The sequence below is a fragment of the Microcaecilia unicolor genome, chromosome 1 (assembly GCF_901765095.1).
Source record: "Microcaecilia unicolor chromosome 1, aMicUni1.1, whole genome shotgun sequence".
Taxonomy (NCBI): Eukaryota; Metazoa; Chordata; class Amphibia; order Gymnophiona; family Siphonopidae; genus Microcaecilia; species Microcaecilia unicolor.
The window spans coordinates 48,165,362-48,178,063 of NC_044031.1; the positions used below are offsets into that span (position 1 = coordinate 48,165,362).

The following is a 12,702-nucleotide window of genomic DNA, read 5'->3' on the forward strand; positions in this document are numbered from 1 at the left end:
CTACTCTGTTGTGATGAAACTTAGTATAAGGTGCATGCACCACCAAGGCCTGAAGCTCACTGACCCTATGAGCTGAAGTACTAGCAAACAAGAAAACGACCATCCAGGTCAAGTACTTCAGATGGCAGGAATTCAGTCGCTCAAAAGGAGCTTTCATCAGCTGGGTGAGAACGACGTTGAGATCCCATGATACTGGTGGAGGTTTGAAAAGGGGCTTTGACAAAAGCAAACCTCTCATGAAACGAACAACTAAAGGCTGTCCAGAGATAGGCTTACCTTCTACATGTTGATGATAAGCTCTAATTGCACTAAGGTGAACCCTTATGGAGTTGGTCTTGAGACCAGACTGATAAGAGTAGAAGGTATTCAAGCAGGGTCTGTGTAGGACAAGTAAGGGGATCTAAGGACTTGCTGTCACATCAGATGGCAAAACTCTGCCACTTAAAAGAGTAACACTTCTTAGTGGAATATTTCCTGGAAGCCAGCAAGACACGGGAGTTACCTCTGAAAGACCCAAGGGAGCAAATTTTAGGCTCTCAGCATCTAAGCTGTGAGAGCCAGAGATTGGAGGTTGGTATGTAGAAGCGACCCTCGTCCTGTGTGATGAGTGTCAGAAAACATTCCAATCTCCACAGTTCTTCAAAGGATCATTCCAAAAGATGAGGTAACCGTATCTGCCGTGGCCAGTACGGCACGGATCAGAATCATGGTTCCGCAGTCTTGCTTGAGTTTCAACAAAGTTTTTCCCACTAGTGGCATCGGATGATACGCATACAGAAGACCTGTCCCCCAATTGAAGAGGAAGGCATCTGACGTGAGTCTGCTGTGGGCTTGAAGCCTGGAACAGAACTGAGGGACCTAGTGGTTGAGTTGCGTGGCAAAAGATCCACTGAGGGGGGTGCCCCACACTGGGAAGATCTTGCGATCTATGCCATATTAAGAGACCATGCTTGTGGTTGCATTATCCTGCTCAGCCTGTTGGCCAGGGTGTTTGCGCCCTCCAGATAAATGGTTCGAAGGAACATGTCATGTTGGCGAGCCACATCTGGACAGCCTCCTGACTCAAAAAGCGTGATTCAGTGCCCCCCCCTGCTTGTTGGTGTAATACATTGTAAGCTGGTTGTCTGTTTGAATGAGAACAATTTGGTGAGACAGCCAATCTCTGAAAGCCTTTAGAGCATTCCGGATCACCCAAAGCTCCAGGAGATTGATCTAAAGATTTGATTCCTGAGAGGACCAAGTTCCTCGAGTGTGAAGCCCATCAAGATGAGCTCCTCAGCCCAGGAGAGATGCATCCGTCATCAGCACTTTTTGTGGCTGAGGAATTTGGAATGGGAGTCCCAGAGTCAACCTGGACCAAATTGTCCACCACTGAAGAGAGCATATAAGCTCTGGGGACACTCCTATGACATGTTCTAGATTTTCTGTGGCTTGATACCACTGAGAAGCCAGTGTTAATTGGGCTGATCTCATGTGAAGACCTGTCATGAGTGTAACGTACAACGTGGAAGCCATGTGGTCCATCTTAACATCTGCTGAGTTGTGACCTGCTGAGAGGCACAAACCTTGGATGCCAGCGAGACAAGATTGTCTGTTCTTGTCTCCGGGAGGTAGGCACAAACCCTCGTGTGTTCAGCAGGGCTCCTATAAACTCCAATCGCTGGACAGGGTGTAGATGGGATCTGGGGTAGTTTAAAACGAACCCTAGTAATTCCAGTACTCGAATTGTCATCCACATGGACTCCCAAGGACCGTCCTCTGAGGTGTTCTTCACCAGCCAGTCGTCGAGATACGGGAACACATGGACTCTCAGTCTTTGTAGTGACGCTGTAACTACTGCTAGACACATGGTGAAGACCCTGGGAGATGACGCAAGGCGAAAACGCAACACATGATACTGAAAGTGATGTGTTCCCAGCTCAAATCTAAGATAACTAGCCGTTAAGCCCGTTAAAACGGGCGAGTTTTTTTAATTTCACCTCCATGTGTAGCAAGTCTCCTCTGTCCCCTGTCCTCCTCCCATGTCCAGCAACCCTCCTCTGTCCTCTTCCCTCACCCCATGTCAAGCCACCGTCCTCTGTTCCCTGCCCTCCCAAAGAGGAAGTGAGTGTGAAAGTGAGCAGCTAGTGTGTGTGTGAGTGAGTGAATGAGAGAGAGTGTGTGAGTGAGAGAGAGTGCTTGTGAGCTGTTAGTACTCCCTGTCTCAGTGGAGGCTCAGTGTCTCCTTGTAGGCAGCTGTTGGAGCTGTGTGGCAGTGGAGGCTCAGTGTCTCCTTGTAGGCAGCTGTTGGAGCTGTGTGGCAGTGGAGGCTCAGTGTCTCCTTGTAGTCAGTTGTTGGAGCTGTGTGTCAGTGGAGGCTCAGTGTCTCCTTGTAGTCAGTTGTTGGAGCTGTGTGGCAGTGGAGGCTCAGTGTCTCCTTGTAGTCAGTTGTTGGAGCTGTGTGTCAGTGGAGGCTCAGTGTCTCCTTGTAGTCAGTTGTTGGAGCTGTGTGTCAGTGGAGGCTCAGTGTCTCCTTGTAGTCAGTTGTTGGAGCTGTGTGTCAGTGGAGGCTCAGTGTCTCCTTGTAGTCAGTTGTTGGAGCTGTGTGTCAGTGGAGGTTCAGGGTCTCCTTGTAGTCAGTTGTTGGAGCTGTGTGGCAGTGGAGGTTCAGTGTCTCCTTGTAGTCAGTTGTTGGAGCTGTGTGGCAGTGGAGGTTCAGTGTCTCCTTGTAGTCAGTTGTTGCAGCTGTGTGGCAGTGGAGGTTCAGTGTCTCCTTTTAGGCAGTTGTTAGAGCAGTTTGAAAGGCAGGCTCGTTTTTTCAGTCGTGTGCCGGTCTCCCCCCCCCCTCCCCGCATACATGTTGTTGTTGTGCCGCCCCTTCTGCTGACTCGTGCTGTTCAGTGAGCCAAAGGGGCGGGACAGCTATGTCTTTGCTTCATGCTGCAAAGCAGGACTTGTGTGTGTGTGTGTGTGCTGCAAGTGAATGCACCTGTTTACCTTTTTCTGTTGGCTCCAGAACGTTTTTTGATCCCTGCTTGGTTTCTGCTGTGGGTTTTTTTGTTGCCTCGGCCACTTCGTCGTTCCTGCTGTGCCCTTGTACATGGTGATTCTCTTCTCCATCCTCCCTCCCTCCCCCACCGATGTCCACGCCCCCTCCTTCCCTCCCTATTGGCTGTATTACGTCCTCTTCCGTTTTCCACGCCCCCTCCCCTCCCTATTGGCTGCATTACGTCCTCCTCCGATTTCCACGCCCCCTCCTTCCCTTCCTATTGGCTGCATTACGTCCTCCTTCGTTTTTCACGCCCCCTCCCCTCCCTATTGGCTGCATTACGTCCTCCTCCGATTTCCACGCCCCCTCCTTCCCTCCCTATTGGCTGCATTACGTCCTCCTTCGATTTCCACGCCCCCTCCCTATTGGCTGCATTACGTCCTCCTCCGATTTCCATGCCCCCCTCCTTCTCTCCCTATTGGCTGCATTACGTCCTCCTCCGATTTCCACGCCCCCTCCCCTCACTATTGGGTGCATTACGTCCTCCTCCTATTTCCACGCCCCCTCCCCTCCCTATTGGCTGCATTACGTTCGGTACAGGAGCTGCTGGTGGAGGCGGGGTTTGGAGTGTTGCTCCTTGAAGGTTCGGTCTCTACTCCGCATTTGCGGGTGAGTACGGTCACTCGCAATTTATATGTTTGATAGTTCCGGTGTGCTGAAAGTATTGAGATATGAGTATATGCATCCTTTAATTCCCGAAAGCATAGCCAATCGTTTTTCTGGATCACTGGGAGAAGGGTGCCCAGGGATACCATCCTGAACTTTTCTCAGACTAGAAACTTGTTCATGGCCTTTAGGTCTAAGATGGGACACATCCCCCCCTGTCTTCTTCTGTAGAAATAAGTACTGGAATAGAATCCCTGCCCTTCTTCCCTTGGTGGAACGCATCTTGCTTTGACTGGGGAGCAGCAGGGGGCTTAGGTATGGCTTCTTAATAAAACTCACTCTTATCCGATATTACCCTCAATCCTTTATCACATGCTAGACCTTACATGTAACAATTTTACACCAAGTACTTAGGATAAACCTATAATTTACGTTTGCATCTCTTACCTTCATTGGATTTTCATCATAGGTTGGCGTGCCCAGGTCCATTTCAGCTTCATGCTCTACACTGCCATCATCTCCAGGGCTGTCCCAAGCTGGTGGATCCCACTGCGTTTGTCTGTGACAAAAAGTTACACCTGTGATAATGCTTGCATCAGTAATGCTAAGCAACTTATACTGTTCCATTGTGGACTCCAGCAAACTATGCTTTCAAATATGGCTATAGAGAAAAAAGTGTTGATAGCATTCAAAAAGCCTTATACATAGTAAACTATTTACTGTAGTTATTTATTTGCAGAGTGGGGGGACCCATGATGCAAGATTTTGTAGAGCACTTTGAGACTATGAACTCACCGTGTGACCACATGGTAATAGTAGATCTTCCCTTCAGGATCCCGGGCTGTTTTCCAGCTGGGAGGAAGGACAATAGTTTTCGGTTTTGGTGGAGATGGAGGAGGGAGATCTAGAAGGTTGTTTGCCACCACCAATTCTGGCTGAATAAATGCAGAATAAGAAAGTCACCAAAAAGAGTTTCAAACTAATTTAAAAAAACATACAGAATCCTAACAAGTCATCTGGTCTATCCCCCTGCCTCAAAGCAATAAAAGTTGTTGATCAATATTCAAAGGATTTTAAGCAAATATTGTTGGTCAATATTCAAAGGGTTTTAAGCAAGCATACTTAAATTGCATTCTGTGGGACAGCCACCGATATGCCGTGGCACTTAACCGGACAATGCCGCTGAATATTGGTACTAAATGGCAGGAGAGAGGTGTGTTGGATTTGGGGAGGAGATGGCACCTATGCGGGTGCTGGTAATATTCACTGCCAGTACCCACATAGCTAAGCGACCGAACAGGACCACATAAATAGCAGTCTTAACTTTGGTCATTTTGCTATGTGGGTGCCGGTACTGAATATCGGCTGGCACCCGCATCGCTTCTAGGCATCAGCTGAAGTTGTTGTATGCAGTCCCTTCTTTCCCGTTGCTCCTCAACGTAGTCCAATCCACCTCCCAAATCCTCCCCTGTGATCAGATACTCCTCTTCCCTCCAGAGGCCTACCTTGCATCCATGGAAGTCCAGTGGGGGGTACCCCGGGCAGGAGTGAGGCTCTTCTCATTCCTGTCCCTAGTGGGAAGGCACTTCTAAGCAGTAGTACTGTAAGACTACCACTAGAGTTCACGGCAGCCATTTTAGCTGATGGAATCACTAGGGGCAGAAATGAGTGGGGGTTGCTCTGCCCAGGATACCCCATTGGGCCACCAGGGATTTATGGTAGGCTGGGGGGCAAGAAAGTGACAAATGCACTTATGCGCTCTCAGCCGATATTCACCCAGCACCCACATAAGTATCTTATGCAGATCCCAGCTGAATATCGATTAGGACCAGTGTTAATTGCAGGTGGCTAGCAGCAGCAGTTTGGTTAGGCCCCGATATTCAATGCTGGTGCCTAGATATGGCCTGGCACTGAATAACTGGGACTAACTTAGCCGGTGATGGTGATGGGGGGCAGACTCAGGAAAGATGTCAGGAAGTATTTTTTCACAGAGAGGGTGGTGGACGCTTGGAATGCCCTCCCGCGGGAGGTGGTGGAGATGAAAACAGTAACGGAATTCAAACATGCATGGGATATGCATAAAGGAATCCTGTGCAGAAAGAATGGATCCTCAGAAGCTTAGCTGAAATTGGGTGGCGGAGCAGGTGGGGTGAAGAGGGGTTGGTGGTTGGGAGGCTAGGATAGGGGAGGGCAGACTTATACGGTCTGTACAGAGCCAGTGATGGGAGGCGGGACTGGTGGTTGGGAGGCGGGAAATACTGCTGGGCAGACTTATACGGTCTGGGCCCTGAAAAAGACAGGCACAAATTCAAGGTAAGGTACAAATTCAAGGTAAGGTATACACATATGAGTTTATCTTGGGCAGACTGGATGGACCATGCAGGTCTTTTTCTGCTGTTATCTACTACGTTACTATGTTACTATGGTCAGCGTTTAAACACACACTGATTGGCTGTTTCAGTTCTCCAGGTTTTGCTGTGTCTGAATAAGTGGAACTGATGTTTCAGCCATCATGTTGTAGCTGAAACGTCAGTTCCACTTAACTCAAACTTGACAAGACCCAGAGAACTACAACACTCATGGATGTCAGCAGCAGAAGACTAAGAGAACAACACACTGATTTCTGCCAGCTAAATACTGACTGGTGTATATCTAAACTATTCCAGACAGATGCTTGTGCAATCTTATCTTACTTAGTTCTTATAGCCTAAAGAATACCTATTGAGCTCATTGTGGATAATACACTAAAAGAGGCTAGGACTAAAACAGTCCTGAAAATTCCAATATACTTTCGTTCATTCAATAAACCAAAAGCAGATGCTCCTAAAATAAATGTTTTAATTGCTTTCCAAAACATTAAATATTAATTTAACTTTCTTATTGAGAGAGGCAATGTCTTCCATATTGAGACCACCAAATATGAAAAGGAAGAGGTGAAAATTTTATACAATTTAATCTGCTCTTAACGATGCTCAGTTGCCCAGTTATGAAGATTCTGCTATCATCCTAGGTAATTCTTTTCAATGTTTTACTATTCTTACAGGTAGAAAGTTCTTCCTACTGTCTAATCTTAACTTGCCACACATGATAGATGGAATCTATCCTCTTATCTCATGCTAAGTAAACACTCTTAAGAAATTCAGCCTTTCACATATATTACTGAAAATAAAGTCCATGTCAGTTCAGCAAACCCGCCTACCAGAGAACCACAACGTATTAAGGTTGGAAGATATTCCTGTCCTTTTACAGGACATTTACCCCCCTATTTCCCTGGTTCCCAGTTAGAAATGCAGAATGTCTGTGAAAGGAAACATAGGTACAAGAAGAGAAGAGCCAAAAAGAACAAAAAAAAAGCACATAAAATAGAACAAGCACACTTGTTATCAGACCTTTTTTGGAGTGGTAAAAAAAAAAGTGATGACAATGGAACACAAACATTTTTGAAAGAAGAAACTATTAAGAACATGTTACAAAATATTTATATTTCACATTAGACAATAAATAAAATAACTACTTTCCCACCTTTACTGCGTCTCTGATTCATTCATTACATCTGCAGCTTTATTTTTATCTTGCTTATTCCAATTCTGTTTCTCCCATGGAATGGAGGAGTGGCCTAGTGGTTAGGGTGGTGGACTTTGGTCCTGGGGAACTGAGTTCAATTCCCGGCACAAGCAGCTCCTTGTGACTCTGGGCAAGTCACTTAACCCTCCATTGCCTGCCATGAGTGGGAAAGCGCGGGGTACAAATGTAACAAAAATAAAAAAAATAAAATAAATTTACCTATTTATACCCATTGCTTTTCTATAATTACCTATTGATCTGCCTCATTCTGCCAGCTAATACTGAGGCCCTTTTATGAAAGCTTAGTGCGCATTAACTGACATTAGCATGCGCTAAGTGCCACATGACCCATAGATATAAAATAGGACATGCAGCATTTGGCGCATACTAATGCCCATTAGTGCACACTAAGCTTTAGTAAAAGGGCCCCATTGCGTCTTATCTATTTATGGATTTATTTGGATTTGGCTTACAACTTTTCCAAATGTAACTCAAGGTGAGTTATATTCAGATAGAGTAGGCATTTCCAAGTCCCTGGAGGGCTCAAAATCTAAGTTTGTACCTGAAGCAATGGAGGGTTAAGTGGTTGAGTGACAAGCAACAGAGGGTAGTGGTAAATGGAGCTCATTCTAAAGAAAGGGAAGTTACCAGTGGTGTGCTGCTAGGTTCGGTTCTTGGGCCAATTTTTTTACATTTTTTTTAAGCGATATTGCTGAAGGGCTGGTCTGCCTCTTTGTGGATGAAACACAACGTGCAATAGGGTAGACACCCCTGATGGTACGGATAACATGAGGAGGGACCTAGCAAACCTTGAAGAAAGGTCTATAATTTGGCAGAAATGCAGGGTCATGTATTTGGGCTGCAAAAACCCAAGGGAATGGTACAATTTAAGAGAAAAAGTGTGATCGCATATGATCTTAAAGTGGCCAATCAAGTAGAAAAAATGACAGCGAAAACTAGAAGGATGCTTGGGTGCATAAGGAGAGGAATGGTCAGCAGGAAAAAGCATGTTATAACGGCTCTGGAGAAGTGTCTAGTGAGACCTCATTTAGAGTACTGCGTACAATTCTGGAGATCACACCTTCAAAAAGAAACAGGAAGAAGTCAGTCCAAAGGACAGCTACTAAAAGGGGCACTGGTCTTCATCATATGGTATATGGGGCTGACTTAAGGAGGTGAGCCTGCTTCACTTGAAAGGATGTTCTAGAATGAGGGGGGAATAGGATGAATGTGAAAGGGGACAGACTCAGGAGCAACCTGAGGAAACATTTCTTCAAGGAAAGGATTGTGAACTTGTGGAGGTGGTACAGGCAAAGACTGTATATGAATTCAAGAGAGCTTGGGACAGGTGCATAGAATCTCTAAGGGAGGGAACAAATAGACGGAATAGATAGGCAGACTGTCCATATGGTTTTTACCAGAGCCGGTGGTGGGAGGTGGGGATAGTGTTGGGCAGACTTACACGGTCTGTGCCCTGAAAAGGACAGGTACAAATCAAGGTAAGGTATACACAAAAAGTAGCACATATGAGTTTATCTTGTTGGGCAGACTAGATGGACCATGCAGGTCTTTTTCTGCCGTCATCTACTATGATACTATGTTACTATATATCTGCCTTCATTTTTCTGTTACCAGAACAAACAGGAACAAGCAATACCTATCCACACTCAACAGGATACTAGTCTTTCCTTTGATAATTTGGCACCACCAAGTGGCAACATCATGAACTGCTCTGCTTTAAATAAAGGAAGAATTATCCAGGCTGCTTAAAATACTAACCTACGTGTGCTGAATTAGTCGAACATGCAGGGCCGGTCTTAGGCGAGGCAACCGCATAGGGCCTTGCGCTCAAGGGGGACCCGCGTGGCGCGCCTGAACTCCGCCCCAACCGCCCGAGTTCCAGTCCCCCTCCCTCTGAATTTTAAAAGTTATCTAAGTTACTTCGTCGGGGTTACGGCGGCAGGTGGCAGCAGTGAAAAGCGTGCGAGCTGCTCAGCGCTTCAGGAGCCTTTCCTTCCCTCTCTCAGCTCTGGTCCCGCCCTCATTTCCTGTTTCCGCAAAGGTGGGAGGGAGGGACCAGAGCTGAGAGAGAGAAAGGAAGGCTCCTGAAGTGCCGAGTTCACACGCTTTTCACTGCTGCTGCCTGCCGCTGTAACCTGACGAGGTAAGATGATTTTTAAAATTTGGAGGGAGGGCGGGAGGCCCCTGGAGCTGGGAGGGAGGCCTCGGAGGCAGGGGAGCCTTGGAGCTGGGAGGGAGGGAGAGGGCTTTGGAGCTGGGAGGGAGGGGGGCCCTTGGAGCTGGGAGGGAGGGAGGCAAGCCTTGGAGCTGGGAGGGAGGGAGGGGGCCTTGGAGCTCAGAGGCAGGGAGGGGAGCCCTTGGAGCTCAGAGGCAGGGAGGGGGGATGGTCCTGGAGCTCAGAGGGAGGGAGGGGGGATGGTCCTGGAGCTCAGAGGGAGGGAGGGGGGATGGTCCTGGAGCTCGGAGGGAGCTCAGAGGGAGGGGTGACGGCCCTGGAGCTCAGAGAGAGGGGGCCCTGGAGCTCAGAGGGAGTTAGGGTGGGGCCCCATCAAAATGGTCTGCACAGGGCCCCGCACTTGCTAAGGCCGGCCCTGCGAACATGCCTGCTCTTCTGGTTTAACAAACTGGTCAAAAGGAAAGGATATCAGGGAAAGTCAAACTTTACCAGCAATAGGTGTTGTCTAATCACAACAGTTTAACAAGCCACACACACAGATTATGCGATTCAAGGAGGAACTCATCAAGCAGCGTTAGGGCTTTTACACACGCTAAATGCGCATTAATTCTTTAATGCCCACACGAAGGCCTTGCTGCCGCCTGATGAATTCCCCCCATCAGTCTCATGTCAGCATGATGGCTGTTTCTAGAGTTTTCTAAGTCATGGTATTTGAAGATTGGAAGGTGGCCATTATAACACCAATATTTTTTTTTTAAAGGGTACAGGGGCAATCCAGGAAACGACTAACCAATGAGCCTGAGGTCAAGGACAGGCAAAACAGATAAAGCGAAGATACTTACCTGTAGCAGGTATTCTCCGAGGACAGCAGGCTCTATATTCTCATAAGTGGGTAATGCGGTGCTGCACTGCCCAGTCCAGAGCTTGTAACAAGATTTACAGAATTTTGTGGAGCGCGAGACACGCTCCACCGCTCATGCATGGGTGCCTTCCCAACAACCGCAAAGGCATGGCTACCCGAAGTCAAATACTACAGCATGAAAAAATAGGAGACAATTCCTAGGGGAGGTGGTAGGGTGTGTGAGAATATAAGGCCTGCTGTCCTAGCAGTATACCTGCTACAGGTATCTTCGCTTTCTCTGAGGACAAGCAGGCCATTAATTCTCAAAAGTGGGGTATCCCGAGCATCCAGGCTCACTGGAAACAACAAACATTAGTCAACTGGGCCTCAACAGTGAGGACAGTACTCAGAGTAACCTGAAACTATATACAAACTGAATGAGTGTGCAGCCTGGAACAAAATAAAATGGGCTTAGGAGAGTGGAGTTAGATTCTAGACCCCAATCAGATTCTGCAACACTGTCTGCCCGAACTGAATGTTGCGTCAGGTATCTTGCTTGAGGCACTAATGAGATGTGAATGTGTGGACTGAAGACCATGTCACAGCCTTGCAAATTTCTTCAATGAAGGCTGATCGCAAGTGGGCTACCAACGCAGCCATGGCTCTGACATTGTGAGCCTTGACATGCCAGGGTCAGTCCAGACTGGGCGTAAGTGAAAGAAATGCAATCTGCCAGCCAATTAGAGACTGGTCCTACATCCCAGCTGGGAGGTTCTGGTTTTGACTCGACCCACACAAGGGCTGCTCTGCATTTTTTTTTTTTGTGTAATATATATTACATAAGTAAGTACATAAGTATTGCCATACTGGGAAAGACCAAAGGTCCATTAAGCCCAGCATTCTGTTTCCAACAGTGGCCAATCCAGATCACAAATACCTGGCAAGATCCCAAAAAAGTACAAAACATTTTATACTGCTTATCCCAGAAATAGTGCATTTGCAAATAATGCTGTTATGATCTTGCACAGTAGTTTATATGGTACACAAAGTGCTCCAAAAATGCTTTTGATATAAAGGTTTAACAGGAATATGTAAATTTGGGATGAAAAGCTCCTTACAAATTAGCCTCTCTGTGGAGATATATCAGCTATCATACCAAATGTGGCACAAAGTCAGCCACTGTAAAAGCACTGTGGCTTTTAGTTTCAGTTTTCATTAGTTGAGGTCCATGTGTGCAGAGGCTATTTTGCTTGGAGGTAAAATTTGGCTTCCATTATTAAAAATTATTATATATTTCTGGCTTAGATACTACTTGGGTAATTTTAAACAATTTCCAGCCTCTGCTGGGTATGGTGAAGATGCAGTGTTTTAATCAAACTTCTGATGTGTAGAAACTAGATTCTATGAGAAAGGAACCTGCAGTTATTGTTTTCAAGTACAAGTACTGGTCAGCTTATACTGTTAGTAAGGAAATATTACAATGAAATGAAGTTCAAATATAGCGAAGATACTAACCTGTAGCAGGTATTCTCCGAGGACAGCAGGCTCTTGTTCTCACAAGTGGAACGACATCCGCATTGGCCCAGGAAATGGCAAATTTTTCCCAGCAAAAATAAAAACTTTTGCCAGACTTTTCTGGCGCGCGAACAGCACACACCGCGCATGCGCGGACGACATCCCGCCTGTCGCGTGAGCATGCCTCTTCAGTTTAATCAAAAAGCATAAAAACAAACTAACAACAACTCCAAAGGGGAGGCGGGCGGGTTTGTGAGAACAATCAGCCTGCTGGCCTTGGAGAATACCTGCTACAGGTTAGTATCTTCGCTTTCTCTGCGGACAAGCAGGCTGCTTGTTCTCACAAGTGGGGTATCCCTAGCATCCAGGCTCAATCAAAACAATAAACATTGGTCAATTGGGCCTCGCAACGGCGAGGACATAACATAGGTTAACCTGAAACTATATACAGCTAGCTGAGAGTGCAGCCTGGAAAAGAATAAAACAGGCCTGGGGGGGTGGAGTTGGATTCTAAACCCCAAACAGATTCTGCAGGACTGACTGCCCAAACCGACTGTCGCGTCGGATATCCTGCTGAAGGCAGTAGTGAGATGTGAATGTGTGGACTGATGACCACGTTGCAGCCTTGCAAATCTCTTCAATGGAGGCTAAGTGAGCCACCGATGCAGCCATGGCTCTAACATTATGAGCCGTGACATGGCCCTCCAGAGTCAGCCCAGCTTGGGCATAAGTGAAGGAAATGCAATCTGCTAGCCAATTGGAGAGTGTGTATTTTCCGATGGCGACCCCCCTCCCGTTGGGATCGAAAGAAACAAACAACTGGGCAGACTGTCTGAAGGGCTGTGTCTGCTCCTCGTAAAAGGCCAATACTCTCTTGCAGTCCAAGGTGTGCAAACTGCTTTTGCCAGTGTGGGTATGAAGACGGGGAAAAAATGTGGGCAAGACAACTGA

General features: G+C 46.9%; 1 protein-coding gene across 1 annotated transcript in view; it reads right to left on the reverse strand.

Annotated features, from left to right (window-relative positions):
• SETD2 (SET domain containing 2, histone lysine methyltransferase) overlaps positions 1-12,702 on the reverse strand; it is a 482,526-nt gene that overhangs the window by 76,486 nt on the left and 393,338 nt on the right. The window contains 2 exon segments of the mRNA XM_030196916.1: positions 4,082-4,193; positions 4,430-4,569. Coding sequence (XP_030052776.1) covers positions 4,082-4,193; positions 4,430-4,569 — 252 coding nt within the window.